Source organism: Artemia franciscana, chromosome 10 (assembly GCF_032884065.1).
Source record: "Artemia franciscana chromosome 10, ASM3288406v1, whole genome shotgun sequence".
NCBI lineage: Eukaryota > Metazoa > Arthropoda > Branchiopoda > Anostraca > Artemiidae > Artemia > Artemia franciscana.
The window spans coordinates 11,622,551-11,647,583 of record NC_088872.1 but is presented as its reverse complement, the minus strand read 5'-3'; the positions used below and the strand labels follow the sequence as shown (position 1 = coordinate 11,647,583).

Genomic DNA, 25,033 nt, shown 5'->3' with positions numbered 1-25,033 from the left:
AAATTCCGTCAAATCCCTGGAGTATAAAATTTACCCTGGAAAATCCCCCCACCCCCGAAATTTTTCTCCTCAAGGAAGATACTCCCACTAAAAGTCCACGCCAAACATACCTCCCCCCCCAAAAAAAATGTCTGTATACTTCCCAATAGCAAATAATGTACGTAAATAATGGGCCATTTATAACTTACAATGGGTTATCATACCTTAACGACCTCTCCCCACAGACTGTGGGGGTCATTTTACCCCTAATAGTTATTTGGTCTTTCAACTATACTGAACAAAATGGCTATCTTAAAATTTTTATCAGATAGTTCTGGGAAATAAATGGGTGTGGGGTCAGTTACCCTCCAGTCTTTTTTGTCACTTAAGAAGGCCACTAGAACTTTTAATGTCCGTTCAAATAAGCTCTCTCCCGATCTTCTAGGACCATTATTTCAATACGATCATACCTGAAAAAAGAAAAAAAAAACAAAGCAAAAAAAAAAAAAAAACACGTACCCGCCAACTGTCTTCTGACAAAAATAGCGAGTTTCTACATTTTTGTATGTAGGAGCTTGTAAATTCTTACGCAGGGTTCTTGGGTAGCATGATGGTGCTATTTTCATCAAGATCTTTGAATTTCAGAGGGTGCTTCTCCCCTAATTTCAAAAAGCAGGCGAATTTTGTCAGGCTCGTAACTTATAATGAGTAACACTAAACTTGATGAATATTATATACATAGAAACAGCAAAAAAGTCTTATTCTGTTGATATCCAAATTCTGTTTTTAGAGCTTCGGATACTATTAAGCCGAGTCGCTCCTTACTTACAGCTTTTTACCACGAACTGTTGACTATATGATACGGGCCATCAACTAGGAGTTATATTTTCCGAAGAATCCTCCTCTTAAAAATGTCAATGTAACGACCCAAAAACCAATGTGGCATTCCAGACCCCCTTTACAAAAATATGAAGATGACAGTTTTTCCAGAGGATTTTTCTTAGCTTTGAAGTATTGTCGATATAATAGTCAAATTTTAGCATCAAGATCAAGGGTGAACTAAAATAAGCATGAAAGTAAAAACTAATAAAAACCAAATATAAAAATGTTGTGAGAAAATAAAAACAGCATAAGAACTAAAATAATCAGAAATTATTCTACATAATATAGGGATTGCTAATCCTCAAATTCTAACTCTCTAAACCACAGTAACTTCTCTTCCTTCAAGATTGAACCTTCTTACTAAAGTATATCAGGGCTATCTGAAACTTATTTTAACTAGAAAATACCAAATTGCAGTTATGTAATTTCGTTAAAATCTAGAAGGGGGGCCAATGTTGGAGTCAATTTTCCCAAATCAAATGAAAATGACAATGAAAACTGAAAAATGAGGCATATATTACCATAAAGGCGAAGGGCTAGATCTTCTTACGCCTAAGGGCGTTAAGAGCAGTGACGGTTGACCTCCAACTTGGTCTTACTTGTGCCAAAGACGAAAGTTTATTCTGAGTGGTTTGGAGACTTGTCACGGAGAAATTTCTCAACAATGTTGGCATGTATCTTTAAACAGTGGATTGTGCCTTATATTTGCCATTCAGTTGAACAAATAATCTCAAAAAGCAGTTTAGTGTTTGCGGCGGAAGGCGGGCCATCGTTGGCTATTCGGCTGCATGCCGAAGCCAGCAGTGGGTCAAAGAAATATTTGCAATGACGTGCCGTAGGTTTTCTGTTGATCAACAAGTTATTTCAGAATTTCTGTAAAGCTCACTATCCGTTTTCATCTGCAAGGCCCACAACCTTTTTTAGAGTGCAATGAGTAGGTTAAAATTAATGATAACTTCTAGTAAATCTAATGGTAAAGAGTAATAAAGAATCACATAAAGATATTTGTGTTTTTCCTCTAGTTTTTTTTAGGGCAGTTTACTCTGCATATTACCCATGCAATTTGCTATAACCTACTTCACTCTTCAACCCCTTTACCCATAAATTAAATCAGCCAGGATGAAGTTCTCTCCAGGGTCTAAGCTCTAAAGTAATTGGATTAACAATGCTTCTTGATTAGTAAGGCCCATGCAGTGTATTAACTACATCAAAGTTTGATATCTTGGTCCCATTTTACCAAGCTAAGGTTAAACCTGGCTAAGGTAGCACAAAATGGGTGTCTTCTTGTTTTATTAACATCCTGGTAAACAGAATACCATTGGTAAGTTCTGCTTCTGCCAAGCATATTTGTGGCATTAATCTAATTTTCTACACTAAACCTTGAAGGGAAACACAAACCCTCTGTGAGAGTGCTATCAAGGTCCATGGTGGATCTGTTTTGCTCAATGTCAATTATTACAATGTATAATGTAAAAAGTGATTACTTAAAAAGTAACCACTCCCATGACAACTATGATAAATTTAAACAAACCCAAAATTAAGTTAGGTATCTCATGAGAAAACTTACAACAGAATATGAAGAGAAATTGGCACTGGACTCAAAATCTAATCCTAAGAGATTTTAAAGTATGCTTCAGCTTGAAAACCAGGGAGACACTAAGTTACAGAACTACTTGTGAATGGCAATACAGTTAGTACCCCAAAAGATATAGCAGCTGAATTGAGTACTCAATTTAAGTCAGTGTTCATGCCTCCAGATGATGTCCCCTTACCAGAATCACTAGAATATTCTATTGAGGAACCTATACAAGAGATAACTATGGTTGCCTATTATGTGGAGAGTTTGTCTGAAGCTGCTTAATCCTAACAAATCTGTTGGCCCTGATGAAGTTAACTCACAAGTATTAAAAGAAGCTCATGCAGAAATAGCCCTTCCCCTTACTAACATGTTTCAGAAGTCTCTTGATACTAAGCAGATTCCTCAGGATTGACAGAATGCTAACATTATACCTGTAGACAAAGGGGGTAGCTATAACAGCATTTCCAATTATCAACCCATTAGTCTTACATCTGTAGCTGGTAAAATCATAGAAGGAATTGTGAATACTCACATTGTTGGACACCTTACCAGTAATGAGCTGCTCAGTGATAGTCAGCATGGCTTCAGACATGGATGCTCAGTTGAGTCTAATTTGATCAATGTATATGATTATATTACTGAGCATCTAGATCAAGCAATTTCTGTTGACTTGGTTCTATTGGATTTTGCAAAAACCTTCAATAAAGTATGTCACCATTGACTAAGGACCAAGTTATTTGCAATTAGGATACATAATGATATTGATGAGTGGGTGCTTCAGTTTCTTTCCAAGAGAAAGCAAAAGGTTAAAATATTTGGAAAAAATGGACTGGTAGCCTTTTCAGAAGAAGTGGAGTGCCTCAGGGACTCCACTAATAAAGACAGCCACGCCTTGGGGCTGTAATGAGAAAACACTACTCCAATTTTATAAATTATATATAAGACCCCATTTTGATTATGGCCTCATAGTTTATGGTGCTTGTGCTAAGACCCCATATGCAAAAAATTGAAATGACTCAAAATGATATAATCTGTCTTATATTTGGTCTTAGGAAACCAACAAACACTACATTTCTGCTTACTGAGAGTGGACTATCACCAATAAATGAAAGAAGAAGATCTCTACTAATTAAATACCTTACAAAAATTGAAGCCAATGATTCTCATACCCTGCATAACTGGTTAAGAAATCCATCTATGTTTTGAGGCATTGCAAATGAATATGCAAATATCCAGAAGAATTTCCCAGTGCCAGTAAAATCTATTGCACCCACATTCCTCCAAACCCCCCTTGGAGTTGGTCAATCCCCATAATAAAGACTGAATTCTCAAAGTGGACCAAAGAACTTACACCCATTGCTTTTATTCAGAAAAAATTTGCTGAGCTAAATAATGTTGCGTATAAAAACCATTTCCAAATTTTTGTAGATGGGTCCAAAATGAATGAGAAAGTGGAAAGCAGAGCATTCTTCCCAACCCATAATATTGCTTTAGGCAAGAGATTACACAATAATTCATCTGTAATGTCTGCCAACCTAAAAGCCATAATCATGGCATTAGATATCCTCATGGTTAATGAATATATGAATGTTAATATTAAAAATATTATAATATATTCTGACTCTTTGTCTAGCCTTGAGCTGCTTTCTTCAGCTTCTCAATATAAGATGGATATTGACACATTTCTTTGTCTTAGGATTATTGATATTTTTGCTTCAAAAGGTATTTTAACTCATATCCAGTATATTCCAAGCCACTTGGGTATAGTAGGTAACCATAAGGCAGATGAAATAGCAAAAAAATGCTTTAAATATTGACCAGCCAAGTGGGAGACCAATCCCCATTAGAGATATTTACCACTGGAGACTTACAGAGGTACTGATAAATAATAAGAATCCAACCCTATCACCTTTCCCTAGTAAGCACCTTTCCAAGATTTATCATAGAATTTGGTCAGGTTCAAATGGGCTAAATTTTCAGGCATTTTCATATCAGATCCTTAATTCAAGTGGTGAAGTTCCCTTGTCCCCCCTTTGCAGGTCATGTAATCTTAAAAATGAAACAATAGATAATTGCTTATTTGAATGTAATATGCTGACGTCTGCACAGTATGCACTGTGACGTAAAATGTTAGAATGCTCTAAACACCACAAAATTCCACTAACAGCCAAGAGTCTTGCTGACCATACTCGCACACAGAGCTCAATATATATTCTCTTATAATTCAACTGCTACCAAAAGATATACTACAAGAAATCTGAGCAGATACAAATTATATAAGACAAACCAGCTCCATAGATCTGTTGATCTCACAGAGTGAGTCAAAAGGAAAAGGGCTGAATAGTATCAACTGAAAAGCCCCTGCCTGCTGAAGAAGAAGAAGAATCATCTTGGGACCAACATTTATATTAATGACACGCCAACGACAGTCAAAAATAAAATAAGTCTTTATGCTGATGACTCCAAACTCATTAGACCTGTTGATACACCTGATAAGAGAGCCTCTATGCACAATGACCTATGGGTACTTTCCCAGTGGGCAACTTTGGAGACTTGAATTCAGTATAAATAAATGTCAAATAATCCACTTTGGAAATAAAAATGAGAAATGCCCTTATCATATATTAGGGATGGATGCATCAAGACAGAATATCATCTTGTCTGAAGTGGAGAGACACTTAGGGGCCATAGTTGATAAAGAATTAAAATTCACTATGTACACACAGACACCTGTAGCCAAAGCACTCCAAACCCTTGACATTATAAAAAGAACAATCACTAGTAGGTCACCAATGGTAATGACTAAATTGTATAAGGTATTTTTTAGGCCTAATTTGGAGTTTGGTATGTCTGTTGCTAGCCCCCATAACCAAGGTGACCATCAGAAGTTAGAAGCAGTTCAGAGACAGGCTACAAAAGCAATTGACAGATGCAAATATTTGTACTATTCATCTCATCTGAATATATTGAAGCTCCCCAATCTTGTCTACAGATGTAAAAGAGGTGATATTATTATGACACATAAGCTCCTGAATTCTAACTCTTCATTAAATAAGCCATTTCAGCTTAACTAGTCTGCCAGAACTAGGGGGCATAGGTGGAAAGTATCAGAAGAGAGCTGCCACTAGACTACACAATAATTTCTTCACTAATAGAATAGTGAGGTCATGGAATTCACTCATCAAAGAAGTGGTCACTACCCCCAGTGCTGCTGCCATTAAAAGAGCTATTGATGGAGAATGGTCATCAAACTGTGGCGATCCTGTTGAGACATCCAACCATCATCATCACTAACTAGCAATTCTACAGGATTTAATCCTTATTTTGCTGGACAATGCAATTTAAGGTAATAAAACGAATTTTGTATTGAAGTTCCAGCAAATTTCCCTTGACAAGTTCACTCCTTGGAAAGTTTCCCCCTTGGAAAATCCTCCACCCCCGCCCAAAAATGTGTGAATACTTCCCAGCTACAAATACTACACATGAAGAATGAGCATATTTTATAACTTAAAGTCCTTTCCCCTGTGGTTTTTTGGGGGGGGGTCATGTTATATTTAAAGGCATAGTCATTGGGGCTATTCAACTATGATGAACAAAATGGCTATCTCAAAATTTTGATTGGATGATCTTGGGGGAAAAGGGACAGGGAAGGGGGCCTAGTTGCCCTCCAATCTTTTTTGTCACTTATAAAGGGCAATAGAAGTTTTAATTTTGATTCCAATGAGCCCTCTCCTGATGTTCTAGGACCATTGGGTTGGTACAATCATCCCTAGGAAAACAAATAGACACATATCCATGATCTTTCTATTAGCAAAAAATAGAAAATTCCACATTTTTGCTGATGGGAGACAGAAAGCTCTGAAATAAGGTTCTCTGATATGTTGAATCTGATGGTGTGTTTTTTATTAAGATTCTTTGACTTTTAGGAAGTTTCCCCCTCTTTTTAGAAAATCAGGTAAATTTTATCAGGCCTGTAGCATTTGATGCATTACAATAAACTTGATGAAACTTATGTATTTGGAATCAGTATAATAAGCCAAATCTTTTGATATATCTATTGGTATAAAAATCCCATTTTTCAGTTTTGGTTACTATTGAGCTGTGTTGCTCCTTACTCAAAGTTTGTCACTGCAAACTCTTTGACAACTCCAAGGGGTGAAACACAAGGGCGGTTTAATTGGAATGAGAAGATTTCTTAAGGTACAAGAAAAACTTTAGTGTAAAATATGAAGGAACAAGGATTCAATAGTCCCCCTCATATTCCAAATAATTACTATTTGTTTTATGTGTTAATAAGGCTCCCTACTTTCAGTTGTAAAAACTTGTTTTTTTATCTGATAATATAGACCACAGCAATGTACTTACTATATAATAAGAAATATTTAGCATTCTTATTGACTCTCTTTTACTTACTATTCTTTATTTTTCTTCCCATTGTCTCTCCTTTCCTTTCTTTATCCATCATTTAAGACCAGTTATGGTGGCCTTTAGCTGTCAGAAAGCTTTCTTAAGCTGTTTCTATGTTAAGGTTACTTGGGAACAATTAATTTTGGTTTCTGTAGCTTAGAGCTTATCACTTTTATTTCAAATCATTTCAACATGGAATAATGATGTAAATATGACTCTTATTACAACTCAGTAAACAAAATAAGAGCCTTACTGTGTCATTAGATGTATATTTTACATAGTATTTCAGGGATTTCGAAAAATACCTACTTTTTGTGTTTTTGTTTAAAAAAAATAACAGCAAAATCATTGCTTCTCTTCATTTTTGCCCCTGGAAACTTTTTAATTATTAACAGGAGGACCACCTTAGAATACCTACTGAGATGGGTACCAGACAGACAACTGTTGAAGCCTAATCCATGCTCATTACATTGTTCTGTTATCTCAATGCACAAATGAACCCTTACAGGAAAACAGGAGGGAAAGGCCAGATGCTACTAAAAACATGTAAATATGCTTGTCAATACACTGAGGTATTTGTATTTAGGTAATTTCAAGCATTGAATTAGTTCTTCTTTTGAGAAGTTTTCTTTGTAATTTGGTCTTTAGCTTGGTTTGCTACCCCCAAGGCACTTGCCCCCTCTAAGTTCAGCCCCAAATCCATCCCCAGTCCTCTCCCTCCTATTTAGCCCCAGACCGAATAGTAAAGCTGACATAAAATAAAAAGAGTACCATTAGATACCTCATTCTATGCTCCTTTTTAACATAATAGTTTCTTCGCCAATGATGCACCCACCCCCTGATGTATTTGTTTGTTATTCTTTTTATTGATTGATATGTTGTTTAACTAGTCCTGTTGTATAGAGAGAGAGAGAAGTTTATTATTAAATACAAGACAATACAAAATACAATTTAAAATTGAATCACAATTCATTTATTCCCCCTCAAAAGGCTCCATGGCTAGGGATACAAGGGGGATAATAAGACTCCAGGTATCCAGTTTAGTCTAGATTGTGCTGAACATTATATAAAAAAAATAGCCAAAAAACAGTTTGTGGTAACAAACTGTAGTAAGGAGCAACCTGGCTCAATAGTAAACGAAACTCTAAAAAACAGAATTTTGATGCTAAAAGATACATCGTAAGAATCAAATTTTTATGCTGATTCTAAATATATAAGTTTCATTAAATTTAGTCTTTGTCATGAAAAGTTACGAGCCTGAGAAAATTTGCCTTATTTTGGAAAATAGGGGGAAACATCCCCTAAAAGTCATAGAATCTTAACGAAAGTCACACCATCGCATTCGGCGTATCAGAGAACCCTATAGCTAAAATTTCAAGCTCCTATCTACAAAAATGTGGAATTTCGTATTTTTTGCCAGAAGACAAATCATGGGTGCGTGTTTGTTTTTTTTTCCAGGGGTCATTGTATCAACCAAGTGGTCCTAGAGTGTCGCAAGAGGGCTCATTCCAACGGAAATGAAAAGTTCTAGTGCCCTTTTTAAGTGACCAAACAAATTGGAGGGCACCTAGGCCCCCTCCCACGCTCATTTTTTCCCAAAGTCAATGGATCAAAATTTTGAGATAGCCATTTTGTTCTGCATAGTCGAAAACCATGATAACTATGTCTTTGGGAATGACTTACTTTCCCACAATCCTTGGGGGAGGGGCTGCAAGTTATAAACAGTGTTTACATATAGTAATGGTTAATGGGAAGTGTACAGACGTTTTCAAGGGGATTTTTTTGGTTTGGGGGTGGGGTTGAGGGGACGGGGCTATGTGGGAGGATCTTTCCTTGGAGGAATATGTCATGGGGAAGGAAAAATTCAATGAAAAGGGCGCAGGTTTCTCTAGCATTACTATAAAAAAACAATGAAAAAATAAACATGAAAACGTTTTTTTTCAGTTGTAAGCAAGGTGTAGCATTGAAACTTGAAACGAACAGAGATTATTACGCATATGAGGGGTTCTAAAAATATTTTAGCATAAAGAGCAAGGTATTTAGGAGGAGATAAATACCTCACTCTTTATGCTAAAGTATTTTTGTAATTTCAACTATTTATTCTATGGCCTTTCTGATTTAGGGGCCATTCTTAAAGAATTGGGACAAAACTTACGATTTAGTGTAAAGAGCAAGGTATTAACGAGGGTACAAACCCCCTAAGTTACGCATATTTTTTACTAATAAAAACGTTCATTAAATTAAAAGTTCTAGTTGCCTTTTTAAGTAACCGAAAAATTGGAGGGCAACTAGGCCTCCTTCTCCACCCCTTATTTCTCAAAATCGTCTGATCAAAACTAAGAGAAAGCCATTTAGTCAAAAAAAAGAATTAATATACAAATTTCATTTCAATAATTTATGTGCGGAGAGCCAAAATCAAACATGCATCAATTCAAAAACGTTCAGAAATTAAATAAAAAAAACTAGTTTTTTTTAACTGAATTGTTTTAAAAAGTAGAATTGTGGCAAAGAGTCAAACTTTAGCGTAAAGAGCGAGGGATTGCAGAGGGGACAACCCATTTCATATACGGAGTAATTTCTGTTCGTTTTAAGTTTTAATGTCGCTCCTTACTTTCAGTTAAAAAAAACTAGTTTTTTTTATTTAATTTTATATGAGTTAAAAATAAGGACAATGATAATAAAAGGAAACATGATAATCTAATTAATATAAATATGCTGCATATTACAAAGTTAGAATAGTTTCACTGTTCCAAAATTCCTTCTTATAAGCCTCTGCATGCATTTATAAAGTAAATGTGCAAAACAATAGAAAAATTAGTAACAAATGAAAGCAGCAATAAAGCATATGTAACCAAGGTTGAAAATACTATTGGAAGTGCATTCATCCTTAAAATGATGACTATAAAGTATCCAGGACTTCATTAGTTTCAAAGCTTCTCATCCCTGCTCCTCATATTTAACGTTCACATTATCTAATCTTGAGAAAGAAACATAAATGTTTGTCTTAATATTTAAACCACTTCATTGACACTTGCAGATAAAAAACCAAAGATTTAAGAAAGATCCTGGTTCTTTGCTCCTTTTAATTGCATATTTATGCTAAAAATTTAGACAATTAGGATAGCAAAACCTTGGTTCAAAAAGCCTACACAAACATTAATTTGCTACCAAACACTTTTCACTAATATTGCATTTATAGCTTATACATGATTCAGTACATACATAGGAATAGTGTTTGTTTGAGTTTTCATGTGTTCTAACTTCACCAAATTTGCACTCAATATAATATGATAATCATAGAAGTGTGAACATCAAAATGTAAACAGGGTACATTGTTTGTGTTTTAGCTGTGTATAAACAGGTTTGCAACAACAGATGTAACTTTAATGTTGCTAGGCATAACATAGTTATTTATAAAAGGCTAGATAAAGAGTAGAACACAGAGAACATAATCCACCCTTGTTCTGCTGTCCATGAAAGTTAAGTTACTGATGCCCCAGAATTTGTGCTTATGGTTCAGCACTTTAATAAAATAGATAAAACCAGGACTTGTAAATAAGTTGTGATGAAACAAGGCAATTCATTGAAATGAAAGAGAATGATTTAAAAACATGTTTTCAATGCCAGCCTTGCTTTTTTGGCTGCTGAGCTCATAGGTCTATTTGTGACAGGCTTTGTGTTAATATCTATTGGTTTTTATAATATTTTGTAAGGTCGTTTTTAATTAAATTTGTGTATAGAGCATTTAGAGCATTTTATTTAATCTGATCTGTAAAAATTAAAAATAGAAGAGGACCCAGTATCAAACCCTTGGGTACTCTGTAAGTTATCTCATTAGCCACAGAAGTAAAACACCCATTGACCACAATTTGCTTCTGATCGCTTAAATAAGATTCGAACCAAGACAAACTCTTTATGGTTCCACCAATTTTTTCCAGCTCAAGTAATAACTGTTTATGGTCAATCTTGTCAAAAGCCTTCTTCAAATTCAGGAATAAAACATCTGTAATCTGACCCGCTTCAAACAATGTATTTACCCAGTCAACAAGTTTAATTGTTGCCATTTCTGTGGGATTATTTTTTTTTAATCAAATTGAGTATTTATAAGAACTTTTTTATTTTCAATGTAATCAGTTAGCCTGGATCCAATCACCTTTCATATATTTTTGAAAAGAGAGGGAAGATAGAAATGAAAGAGGAAAGAGAGAAGGAAGATAGAAATGAAAGAGGAAAGAGAGGGGGAAGATAGGAAAGAGAGAGGGAAGATAGAAATGAAAGAGGAAAATGAGAGGGAAGATAGAAATGAAAGAGGAAAGAGAGAGGGAAGATAGAAATGAAAGAGGAAAGAGAGAGGGAAGATAGAAATGAAAGGGGAAAGAGAGAGGGAAGATAGAAATGAAAGAGAGAGGGAAGATAGAAATGAGTCTTTTGTTTGAAGGCTCATCTCTCTAAACTCCTTTGTGAAATGGTATCATTTTAGTGAGCTACAAAGCTTTTGGGAAAATTCCTTTTTCCATAGATTTATTAATTAAATTTCATAAAACTGGTATTATAACTGATTTAGCAATCTTAAGAGAAATCCCGTCTACACGACTTGACTTTGATTGCATTCTACTGATAATTTTACTCACTTCATTTATAGTACAAGTATATTAAAAACCAAATGATTTTTTACTGGAACTTCCGAGTGAACTATTTTGGAAGGCTGCTTAATTCTTTTCCGAACATCATTGCAAAGTTCTGCTCACTCCCTCACTAGAAAAATATTCACATAAATAATTCACATCCTTTGAGTAGTCAAATTCTCCCCTCTGATTGTAATTTATTAATAACTTCTGTTTTACCCTTTTCACCCAGGATTGGATTTACCGTTTTCCATGTTTTTTTTTCATATCACATTTATGCTTCATAAACTCATTTGTAAATACATTTCTTATGGCACTTGGTATTTACCAAGTGACATATAGCAATCACAAATTCTGTTGTTCTGTCTGTCCTGGTTTTGCTAGTTTAGGCACTTCCAGATAAGCTAGGACGATGAAATTTGGCAGGCGTATCAGGGACCAGACCAGATAAAATTAGAAATAGTTGTTCCCCAATTTAATCATCTGGGGGGGGGGGGTTAATTCGGAGAAAAATAGAAAAATGAGGTATTTTTAACTTACAAACAGGTGATCAAATATTAATGAAATTTGACATTTACAACGATATCGTGTTTCAGAGCTCTTATTTTAAATCCTGACTGGATCTGGTGACATCAGGGGGAGTTGGAGGGGGAAACCTAAAATCTTGGAAAGTGTTTAGAGTTGAGGGATCAGGATGAAACTCGTTGGGAAGAATAAGCACAAGTCCAAGATACATGATTGACATAACCGGACTGGATCCGCGCTCTTTGGGGGAGTTGGGGGAAATTCGGAAAAATTAGAGAAATAAGGTTTTGTAACTTATGAATGCATGATCAGATCTTAATGAAATTTACTTACTTACTTAGACTTAGGTCCCCTCACGCCTGAAGGTGCATAAGGCAGCAACAGTGATTCGCCATGACGACCTCTCCTGAGCCATCGACCAAAGCTCCTCCATCAAAGATCTCGCCAAATTTGCCTCCTTCTCTAATATCCTGCCAATGGTCATTTTGGGTCTCCCTGACTTCTGGAGGCCAGGGGGTGTCCAACACCATATGTCATGTGGCAGCCTTCCATCACCCATTCACACCTTGTGCCCCCAATACATCCATCATCACTTTCGAATAACATCAAAGATGGGGATATGATCTGTCATGCTATAAATCTCATCATTTTTATTCTCTCCCCCTAGTGTATATTCAAAATAGATCTTAGGTAGGTATTATTGAATGCCCACAGTCGTTTTTCTATTTGCACAGTGATGCTCCAAGTTTCACAGCTATATGAAAGGACAAAGAGGACATTGCTATTATGAGCTTTATCTTCTGGGAATATTTTTTTTTTGTATTTCTCCAAACACTGCTAAGACAATTGAATAGCCAATGCTATTTGCCACAAAATTTGTCTTTCAGGATTGGCATCTTGCATAAGAATGCTGCCAAGATACTTGAACTCTCTCACCACTTCCATTTCTTTGTTGTTGACCAAGAGTAACTAAGTCAGGAATGACCGCATTTGACATTGATTTAGTCTTGTTAGCGTTTATGGAGAGTCCAGCAGCATTTGCCACACGCCCAAGTTCATTTATATTGTGTTGTATAGCTTCTGATTCATGAGGAAAGAGTGCAATATTGTTTGCAAGAACACCATCATGAAGTCTTAGAAATTTGATATTTAGAAAGATCTTGTGCTTCAGTGTTCTTATTTTGAATCCCAACCAGATCTGGTGACAGTGGGGGAGTTGGAGGGAGACACCGGAAACCTTGGAAAACGTGAAAATTTAGGTATCTTTATCTCATGTATGGGTGATTGGATCTTAATGAAACTTGATATATAGAAAGATCTTATGTCTCAGATGCTCCATTTTCAGTTCAAATCAGATCCAGGGACATAAGGGGGAAACAGAAATCATGGAAAACGCTTAGAGTGAAGATATCAGGATGAAACTTGATAGGAAGAATAAGCACAAAATCTAGATACATGATTGACATAATTGAAATGGGTCTGCTCTCTTTGGGGGAGTTGGAGGGATTTCCAGTGCTTTGGTGATTTCGGTGCTTCTGGACGTGCTAGGAGAATGAAAATTGATAGGCGTATCAGGGACCTGCACAAATTGACTTGATAATAGTCAATTCCTCGATTCAACCATCTGGGGAGGGGGGCTGGAGGGAGAGGAAAAAATGAAAATATGAGGTATTTTTAACTTACGAATGGGTGATCGGATCTTGATGAAATTTGATATATAGAAGGACTTCGTGCCTCAAAGCTCTTATTTTAAATCCCGACCGTATCCGGTGATATTGGGGAGTTGGAGGGGAAAGAGGAAATCTTGGAACATGCTTAGAGTGAAGAGACCGGGATGAAACTTGGTGGGAAGAATAAGAACAAGTCCTAGATACATGATTGACATAACCGGACTGAATCCGCTCTCTGGGGGAGTTGGGGGGGGGGGGGGTTAATCTGGAAAAATTAGAAAAATTGAGGTATTTTTAACTTAAGAATGGGTGACTTGATCTCAATGGAATTTGATATTTTGAAGGAACTCATGTCTCAGAGCTCTTATTTTAAATCCCGACCAGATCTGGTAACATTGGGGGGGGGGGGGTGGAAGGGGAACTAGAAATCTTGGAAAATGATTTGAGTTGAGAGATCAAGATGAAACTTTGTGGGTAGAATAAGCCAATGTCGTAGATACGTGATTGACGTAACCGGACTGGATCTGCTCTCTATAAGGGAGTTGGGGGGGTGCAGTGCTTTGGTGAGTTTGGTGCTTCTGGACGTGCTAGGACAATGAAAATTGGTAGGCGTGTCAGGGACCTGCACAAATTGACCTAGTTGTTTCTCCTAATTAGACCATCTGGGGGGTTGAAGGGAGAGGAAAAATTAGAAAAAATGAGGTATTTTTTACTTACGAGTAGGTGATTGGATCTTAATGAATTTTCATATTTAGAAGGACCTCATGTCTCAGAGCTCGTCTTTGGCTCTTGGCTCTGCTGACCTCATCACAAGTGCCATATGAGCTCTTAGATCTTGTTCAGCTTTCCGTTTAAAGTATTCTGGTAATTTTGAAACTGTTGAGAATTAATGACAGATGGTTCATCTAGGTATATTCTATACAATTCATTTTTCCTACTTATAGATTTCAGAATACCATGTGTAATCCATGATTTCTTTGGGAATTTCGTTCTACCCCTTTTAAGTCTTCTAGAGTTCTTGTCTTATTCAATATCATTGTAAACTTTGCAACAAAAATATCATATGCAACCAACAGGTTATCTTCTTCAAAAATAGGAGTAAAATCTGGATCACCCATTTCTTTCTCATTTTTTTAAAATTATCTTTTATTAATTCATGAATTAATGTTTATTTATTGGACCAACCTAATTTTTAATCTTGTAAGATTTTTTTTTTACTATGAAGAAAAAGATAGTTGGATCCATCTGTAAGTAAAACATCAGTATATGAGCTTTCAATCCGCTTTCCATCCACAAATATATTATCAATCAGTGTTGCAGACTTATCAGTTATTCGTGTTGGAATATTTACCAGTTATCATGATGAAATCATCAAATCAAAAAAAAATCTAAACGGCTTGTACTTTTAAGAAAGTCAATATTGAAATCACCTATTACTACTTTATATTTATGATCATTATTAAATTTCTCCATCTCCTCAATAAAAGCATATTCATTAAATGACGGTGTTTTATAAACTAAACCAACAGCTACATTTTTATCAGATTTATCTTCTACTTCAATAAAAAGAGTCTCAAGCCTTCCTTCAAGCCACAGTGAGAGATTCTCCCTCACCCAATACAAAACTCCTTCCTTTATCAACAAAGCCAGATCACCTTGCTCCATAACCTGTCTTTCTTTTCTTTCACAAACATATCTGTGAAACTGGAAAGCCCACACAGAAAAATTATCCCTGTATGATACAAACATCTCACATAGTCCTATTATTAACGGTGTTTCTTGTATATCACTTACTATGTTACAGATTGTAGGGTATGCAGTCTTAAGGCCTTGGCAATACCAAAATGCAAAAATAATATCCTCTTTGACTGACTATTTCTTCAGTGATAGATTATCCACAAAATTACTAGCTTTCATTGCTTGTGTATTATTTCCTTCTCTTAAATTATTATTTGCAATAGGGGTGGATAATAATTGTTCAACAGATAGCCAATTACTTTCTAAATCCCTGCTGGTTATACTATTCATGATAACACTCTAGGACACTCAATAGTGAGAATTCTTTGATATCTCAGTAACAAAACAAACAAAAATATTTTTGACATAAAATTGAAAAACAAAAACAAAACAGTCAATCCCAAATAAACAAAAGATTCGAGGATTGACTCAAGGTGTCAGTACGGATCACTGATCAGATCATTTAGTGACCTAATTTTCAAGACGGCTGAACTGTTTTCTGGTTTGGTTAGTACATGGCCGCTATCAGTCCATACATTCTTAACTCCCCATTTGTCACATGCCAGTTTCAGCAGTTGCTTGTGTTTTGGTGTTAAATACTCGGATATAAATACTTCTGATTGGGCCAGCTTCTTTTTGTTCATGAACACATGCTTTAGGTTGTCATATTTTTCTGAAAATTAAACAATATGACTTGATTGTTGTTTCTATTTTATTAAAGTGCTGAACTATAATCAATATTCTGGGGCAACAGTAACTTAACTTTTGTGGATGGCAGAACAAGTGGGGATTATGTTCTCTGTGTTCTACTCTTAATTTAACGTTTTATAAATAGCTATGTTATGCCTAGCAACATTAAATTTATATTTGTTGTTGTTAACCTATTTATGCACAGCTAAAACACAAACAATGTACCCTGTTTACATTTTGATATTCACACTTCTATGATCAAACAGTTCGTGGTAACGAACTGTAGTAAGGAGCGATCCGGCTCAATAGTAATCGAAACTCTAAAAAATTGAATTTTGATATCAATAGCTACATCAAAAGAATTGTATTTTAATGCTGATTTTAAATATATAAGTTTCATCAAGTTTAGTCTTACCCATCAAAAGTTACGAGCCTGAGAAAATTTGCCTTATTTAGGAAAATAGGGGGAAACGCCCCCTAAAAGTCGTAGGATCTTAACGAAAATGACACCATCAGATTCAGCGTATCAGAGAACCCTACTGTAGAAGTTTCAAGCTCCTATCTACAAAAATGTGGAATTTTGAATTTTTTGCCAGAAGACAAATCACGGGTGCGTGTTTATTTGTTTTTTTTTTTTTTTTTTTTTTCCCCAGGGGTCATCGTATCGACCAGGTGGTCCTAGAATGTCGCAAGAGGGCTCATTCTAACGGAAATGAAAAGTTCTAGTGCCCTTTTTAAGTGACCAAAAAAATTGGAGGGCACCTAGGCCCCCTCCCACGCTCATTTTTTCTCCAAAGTCAACAGATCAAAATTTTGAGATAGCCATTTTGTTTCGCATAGTCAAAAACCATAATAACTATGTCTTTGGGAATGACTTGCTCCCCCAAAGTCCCTGTGGGTGGGGCTGCAACTTACAAACTTCGACCAGTGTTTACATATAATAATGGTTATTGGGAAGTGTACAGTCGGTTTCAGGGGATTTTTTTTTGGTTTTGGGGGTGGGGTTGAGGGGAGGGGGCTATGTGGGAGGATCTTTCCATGGAGAAATGTGTCGTGGGGGAACAGAAATTTAATGAAAAGGGCGCAGGATTTTCTAAAATTACTATAAAAAAACAATGAAAAAATAAACATGGAAAATTTGTTTTTCAATTGAAAGTAAAGAGTAGCATTGAAACTTAAAACGAACAGAGATTATTACGCATGTGAGGGGTTCTAAAAATACTTTAGCATAAAGAGCGAGGTATTTAGGAGGAGATAAATACCTCGCTCTTTATGCTATAGTATTTTTAGTAATTTCAACTATTCATTCTACGGCCTTTCTGATTCAGGGGTCATTCTTAAAGAATTGGGACAAAACTTGCGATTTAGTGTAAAGAACGAGGTATTAACGAGGGTACAAACCCTCTCATATACATAATAAAAATTAAAGAATATAAAAGTTTGTTACGTAAGATAATTCTTAAGTTACGTATATTTTTTACTAATAGAAAAATTCGTTAAAAATAAAAATTTATAGTTGCCTTTTTATGTAACCGAAAAATTGCATGGCAACTAGGCCTCCTTTCCCATCCCTTATTTCTCAAAATCGTCTGATCAAAACTAAGAGAAAGCCATTTAGCCAAAAAAGGAATTAATATGCAAATTTCATTTTAATAATTTATGTGTGGAGAGCCAAAATCAAACATGCATTAATTCAAAAACGTTCAGAAATTACATAAAAAAAAAACTAGTTTTTTTAACTGAAAGTAAGGAGCGACATTAAAACTTAAAACGAACAGAAATTACTCCGTATATGAAATGGGTTGTCCCCTCCGCAATCCCTCGCTCTTTACGCTAAAGTTTGACTCTTTGCCACAATTCTGCTTTTTAATACAATTAAAAGCTTTAGCGTAAAGAGCGAGGGATTGCGGAGGGGACAACCCATTTCATATACGGAGTAATTTCTGTTCGTTTTAAGTTTTAATGTCGCTCCTTACTTTCAGTTAAAAAAACTAGTTTTTTTTTTATGTAATTATCATGTTAGATTGAGTGCAGATTTGGTGAAGTTAGAACATATGAAAACTCAGAAAAATATTATTCCTATGGATATACTGAATCATGTGTTGTAAATGCAATATTAGCAAACAGTATTAGGCAATAAGTTAACGTTCATGTAGGCTTTTCCAACCAAGGTTATGCTATTTTAATCGTCTAAATATTTAGCATGAATATGAAATTAAAAGGAGCAAAGAACCAGGATCTTTCTTAAATCTTTGGGTTTTTTTTTATCTGCAAGTGTCAGTGTAGTGGTTTAAATATTAAACCAAACATTTACGTCTCTTTCTCAAAATTAGATAATATGAACATTGAATATGAGGAGCAAGGATGAGAAGCTTCGAAACTAATAAAGTCCTGGATACTTGCTAGCCATCATTCTAAGGATGAATGTACTTCCAATAGTATTTTCAACTTTGGTCGCATGTGCTTTATTGCCCCTTTCATTTGCTACCATTTTTGCTATTGTTTTGCACATTTACTTTATAAATGCATGCAGAGGCTTGTAAGAAAGAATTTTGGAATTGTATTATATAGATATAAAGGTTTACACTCTAGACTGAGGAGTTTCATTATACCGAGCAGCGTTTTTATGATTTTGTAACTTGTCATGTGATAAAATTGAAAATGTTTTGACAGTTTTTTGGAAGACGTTCTGACCTGGCTTTACTCCAAGCTGCCGACTGTCTCAAATTTTTGAAGGTGTATACATTTTTATTCCATTTTATTCCTCCTCAGTATTATCAAAGATATTCTCAGAAATGTTGATGCTTTAAGCCATCTTCCATCTCCCTGCTGTTCTTTTAGGTTTTGTTCGTGTATGTCTGTGCTTAATGATATGCAGAAAGTATAAAATGTTGTTTTTTTTATTTCAGGGCGAATCTTAGGAAAGAACTAATTATTATTATTCACTATCAAAATGTCCATGTCATGTCTTCATATCCTGGCGCACCTCCGTCACCTGTAAAGCGTTTAATCGGCTGGGTCAAAGGGGAAGCCAACACTGTTGAGGAGCAGTGGGGTGAAAAGGCAGTCCGAAGCTTAGCCAGAAAATTAAAGAAGTCTGGTGGTCTCCAAGAACTAGAAAAAGCCATTTCTCTTGAAAATCCAGAGACAAACTGTGTTACTATTCCAAGGTAATTTTTTATTACTGTGTTAGCTTGTTATATACTTGTAAAAATATTGTGAGTAGAAATAAAAACTCACAAAAATAGGGAATTACCTGCTTTGCACAATGGTCTTCAGACCATTGTCCACAAACTGTAAGTTGGTTAACTGAAGAAGCCAGGGAGAACTCTTGGGTTTAATAAATTGAAGACACTTGCTTTATAAGTTGAGTGTGATAAGTAAAGTCAGAATGATGAGAGTGTCTATAAGGATTCTGATTATGCTTATAGACAAATTCTAAAAAAAAAACTTAAAATAAACTTCTAACAAAGGTTGACAGAGTTTCCTTATCCAGAAGAATTAAAACAAAACCAAGATTTTTCTAAATGTAAATTATAGAAATAAAGAAAGATAAGTCAGTTGAAATCCTTCTTCTTCTTCATAGCGAAGTATACGAACCGCCATGAAGCTTTTTTCATCTATTTGGGCAGACCTGTTGAATAGCTATTTTGGCTGGCATGGCTTTTCCAGGGACTAATAAATGATTTTCTTTTTTAAGATGTAAACATTATATTAAAATATTGACTCTGTTTGATGAGAGAAATTGGGACTAATAACATTGAATATGCTGAATATTTCGTTGGATTGATGGCCATGTCAGTAGAGAGGAAACTGATGTAGCTTCCCACTAAATGACCCTCTTAGTTATTAGGGCGGCAGCTGCTTCCTATCTCCTTTAACCCCCATTTAGTCACCAAGCTGATTGAGGTCCAACAATCTCCTCTCCTAGTTGTCCTGAGAACAAGAATTTAGGGACTCATATTTCTCTCCCAAGAAGGCTAACCCGTGCTCCTATTTTCTTAATTCTGTCTTTCTTCTTCTTCTTATTCAGGAGGCAGGCTTTTCAGTCGATACTATTTAGCCCTTTTCCTTTTGGCTCACTCTGTGGGATCGACAGAGCTATGGAGCTGGTCTGTCTTATATGATTTGTATCTGCTCAGATTTCTTGAAGTATATCTTTTGATACCAGCAGTTGAATTATAAGAGAATATATATTGAGCTCTGTGCTCTGCGAGAAAGCATGGTCAGCAAGACTCTTGGCTGTTAGTGGAATTTTGTGGTGTTTGAAGCATTCTAACATTTTACGTCGCAGGGTATACTGTGCAGACGTCAGCATATTACATTCAAATATGCAATGATCTATTGTTTCATTCTTAAGATTACATGACCTGCAAAGGGGGGACGAGGGAACTTCGCCGCTTGAATTAGAGATCTGATATGAAAATGCCTGAAAATTTAGCCCATTTGAACCTGACCGAATTCTATGATAAATCTTGGAAAGGTGCTTACTTGGGAAAGGTGATAGGGTAGGATTCTTATTATTTAGCAGTACCTCTGTAAGTCTCCAGCGGTAAATATCTCTAATGGGGATTGGTCTCCCACTTGGCTGGTCAATATTTAAAGCATTTTTTGCTATTTCATCTGCCTTATGGTTACCTATTATACCCGATTGGCTTGGAATATACTGGATATGAGTTAAAATACCTTTTGAAGCAAAAATACCAATAATCCTAAGACAAAGAAATGTGCCAATATCCATCTTATATTGAGAAGCTGAAGAAAGAAGCTCAAGGCTTGACAAAGAGTCAGAATATATTATATTATTTTTAATATTAACATTCATATATTCATTAACCATGAGGAAATCTAATGCCATGATTATGGCATTTAGCTCGACAGACATTACAGATGAATTATCGTGTAATCTCTCTCCTAAAGCGATATTATGGTTTGGGAAGAATGCTCCGCTTGCCACTTTCTCATTTATTTTGGACCCATCTGCAAAAATTTGGAAATGGTTTTAATAAGCAACATTATTTAGCTCAGCAAATTTTTCCTGAATAAAAGAATTGGGGGTAAGTTCTGGGACTGCGATTGTGATTATTCACGTGAACTGTTCTTGTTAATTGTATTCCCAATTTTTTTTTTACTCAGTAAACAAACATTAAAAGTTTGCTTCTTTTCTGTTGTATCAGTATTCTGTTGTCCTTTCTAATACAAAATTCAAAATCATGTCACCTCTCTCTTGTAAATAAATAGATGAATATGCCAGGGACTTACCACCAAGAGATTTCAAAACTGAAACATGTTCCGTTTGCCAAGAGAAAAGTTGTGCTGTTTCCTAACTCGTAAACTTGGTCTGACGGACATAGATCTCAGTAACTAATACATTTTTTTTCTATGCCCAGTTTTCAGCCAGAAATAAGTTAAAGGCAAGTTCCTAGACTGGAATGAAGAAGAGAATATTTGAGAATGATTGGCCTTTGCTCTCAGCCTCAAAGTATCCCTAAAGGATCAAAGGAGGATCTGGCCGTGGGATATCTGCTGCTTTGTTTGCTAGCAGATCTGTAGTGTAATTTTATTTCATTCCCTTGTGGCTAGGGATGTGCTGGAACTTAAGGTACAGCTGGAACAGCAGAGATACAGCTGACTTAGATTCAGTCTAAGATCAGTATATTTCTTGATGTCATGTTAAGATTAACCACCATCTCTAAAGCCGTCTCAAATGCTCAGTGTTCTGCTGAAAGTAGAGAATAAGTTTTAGGCAGATATAAGATAATAACACAGTTTAAAGCAGGGATGAAAGAGGCACCTGTTGCCTACCATGTCCTTTGTCATGGAAACGATTTGACTTCTTTAAAATTATTTATGCTTCATCATTTGGGTACTTTTATTTGTCATATGGCAAAGTTATAGATTGTAGGCTTTGTGTCCCACGTTGGTGAGCCTGTAAAAGTGTCGTCTCCATAGCTGCTATCTTTACCAGTTTGAGATGCTGATTGGAAGTTGTGTAAGCAAAAAACAGTGGCCGAAAACAGTTTTTTTGCCTACCCTAACCGTGAGTTTATGGCCCTCTTTAAAGTTCGTAAGAATCAAGTGGATTTTTGGAGTGGGACTTGAATTTGGTGCCACTAATGTTTTTTGTAGAATAATTATTTCACATGCACTCGTTTTTGAGTGGGAAATGTACATTTCTATTTTGAATCTAAAGTAAGCCCAAGAAATTTTTACAGTTCACAGATTGAATTGGAGTATTCTTTTCAGGAAATTAGGGAGGGAGGATATAATTATGCCTTGTAAAGAAGGTTGTGCTAATTTCTGATATTGCCACAGGGGGCAGAAGAATTAGAAAAAGCACATGATTTATTAATATTTTGCTCAACATCAGTGAATAAAAAACTATAATCTCATCCAGCTTTCCAAATCATTAGGTCATCATTATATAAACCAATTATTATGCTAAGGACATTAAGTGCAAAAACGTACGTTTTCAAAGAAGTTTACTTTTACTCTACTCCCCTCTATCTTTTCAATAGACAGCGTGTTTTACTTTATCCATATTTTTCAGCCTTAATTAAAATTTTGTATCAAAGAGTGTGGATAACTTCCAAGAGTGGAATCTGGTACTAATATTTACTAAAGAAATATATGAACACCATCTAGCTTTGGTGACATCTGTTAATTTTTTTCAAGCTCTGTTATAAATTCTCTGTCAGGAACAGGGATCAGACTCTTATAACTACCCTAATTTGAACCATTTGTACTAATTTAATTTATTTTTCTTATTATTACTCTGAAAAAAAAAGGCCAAGTGTCGCCAAACGCTATATACTGTTGATAGCGTTTTGTCGATACTAGCGCCAGTACCCATATTCTTTGGTCTGTGCAATAAATTAAGTTTTTAAAATACACACAAAATTGAAAAGTATCATAACTGTAGTGAAGAAGGCATTTGTCAGGTAATAAACCTTTTCTTAGACTTGTGTCCCTTCTTAAACGAAGGTCTTATTGGCTTGTCCCCTCCCTCTGGAAAATTAATGTGATCGCGATCTGTTGAGACTCAATTTTATTATCGAAGTAGATGGTATCTCCTAAAAAGATTATTAATATGACTCCTAGAAATTCAAAGACAGGCTAGAAATTAGAGTAATGAGAAACATATGTAAGATTCAATAAAAAAAAGAAAAATCTTTACAAAAAGTTAATAGTCTTCTTATTTTTTGCATCAAAGCTCTGTGGCCATTTGTTTATTATTTCAAACATTTTTGGGTTATTTTTGAGATGCCAACTGAAGTAAGAATCCATAGTTATATTATTGATCGCACCTTGAGACATATGGTTGTCTTATGCCAACTTATTTCATCAAATGCCACTCGCTTTTCTTCCGTTGTATCTATGACGTGAAGATGAATGCATGGACTGATTTTTACACTCTATTTTTTCTTTAACCTTTCTTATATTATTTCATCAAACGCAACTACATGTGATGTTAGTTCGTAACACAGAGATGCAGGATTCCCTCCCTACTTTAAAAATAATACAAAATACTTCACTTTTATCAGGGTTATTACTCCCCCCCTTCTTAACACTATGACTTGTACTCCTATGCCTGCCTGCACAGAGAATGAGTCATCTACATTATCCTACTCGTTGGGAAAACTTAAGAAACAGCCTGAAATATAGAAGAACTTGTAGGGTTTCAGTATACAATAGTTAAATTTCACGGTCCAAGATTCTTTTCTCCGTCCTTTTGAATTATCTAACTTGATAGGTAAAAATGGATATTTAGCTTTTAATGCACATTTTGTGATACACCCATCCCCATAAAATCCAATGATACCTCATAAAATTGCAGCCAAACAAAAATCAGCTGCTTGGATTGTAGTAAAAAACTTAGTTGCGTGCACCTATCATGTCAAACATGTTCTATTTTCTTTCAAGATCTCTTGACGGCCGACTGCAAGTCTCTCAAAGGAAAGGCTTTCCGCATGTGATTTATTGTCGTCTGTGGCGCTGGCCGGAGCTTCAGTCTCAACACGAACTCAGAGGGATTCAGTCGTGTAAATTTGCGTATAATCTTCGAAGAGAGGAAGTTTGCATTAACCCTTTCCATTATCAACGTGTTGAAATATCTAGTAAGCTTTTGCTTTAAATTAATCAATTAAAAACGTATTTAGTATATCATTACCCTTTTTTAAATTGACGGAACTTGAAAGGGTAACTCTGTCAGAAGAAGTATTTTTAATGATTATGATACAACATTTGATCATTAGAACAGAGTGTTTGGTTTATAGCTTAGTAACTATTATGTTAATTTACCTAATTAGTTTTATAGCTATTTTTTTTTCAGAGGTAAGTAAAGCTGCTTTGTGTCTCTACTGAGCATTATGGAAAATAAATAAGAGGGGAAACTCATATTCGATTTTAAGAAGAATAAAAGCACAATCTAGAATTGTCGAAATCGTATATATTGAAACATATTTTCTTATTTTTACTGCAATCTTTGTCTTTGAAAGCCTACCTAGTACTAACCATTGTCTAATCAATAAAAGTAGTTTTACATGTAATTTTTACAATCTGGGTTGTAAATCAAGAATCTAGATTGTTGCGGTAAACCGTCTTTAATTGAAATCTATATTTTAGTAAGCTTCAAGGGGTTTTCCCATGACTTTCTACGATCATCAATGCAAACTAAAAATTTTCAATCTAGATTGAAGAACATCAATCTGAAAGGAGACAACTGAAAACCTTATGGAAGGAAAATGGGGAAAATTTCAAGCTTGTCCTGGGTGCAGAAATTTTAGGGATGTAAAATTTCAAATAAATTATCTAATGGTTATAATTATTTTGTAGTTTTGAAATTTTATTTTTATTAAAATAAAGTAGAAGGTGTAGTTGTTAGTAAGTATAACCAAATTGAATCCGAAATTTTCATTTTCTTCTCATAATCATCACTA

The 25,033-nt window shown here is 35.3% G+C and overlaps 1 protein-coding gene across 2 annotated transcripts in view; it reads left to right on the top strand.

The window, feature by feature from the left end:
- The first annotated feature begins 1,634 nt into the window (after window positions 1-1,634).
- LOC136031785 (mothers against decapentaplegic homolog 3-like) overlaps window positions 1,635-25,033 on the top strand; it is a 41,197-nt gene continuing 17,798 nt past the window's right edge. The window contains exons 1-3 of one of the 2 annotated variants that reach the window (XM_065711561.1): window positions 1,635-1,696; window positions 19,004-19,264; window positions 24,018-24,211. In XM_065711561.1, coding sequence (XP_065567633.1) covers window positions 1,650-1,696; window positions 19,004-19,264; window positions 24,018-24,211 — 502 coding nt within the window. In that variant the 5' untranslated portion in view covers window positions 1,635-1,649. Of the gene's footprint in view, window positions 1,796-19,003; window positions 19,265-24,017; window positions 24,212-25,033 lie in introns of both variants that reach the window. The other variant, XM_065711562.1, reaches the window with a different exon arrangement.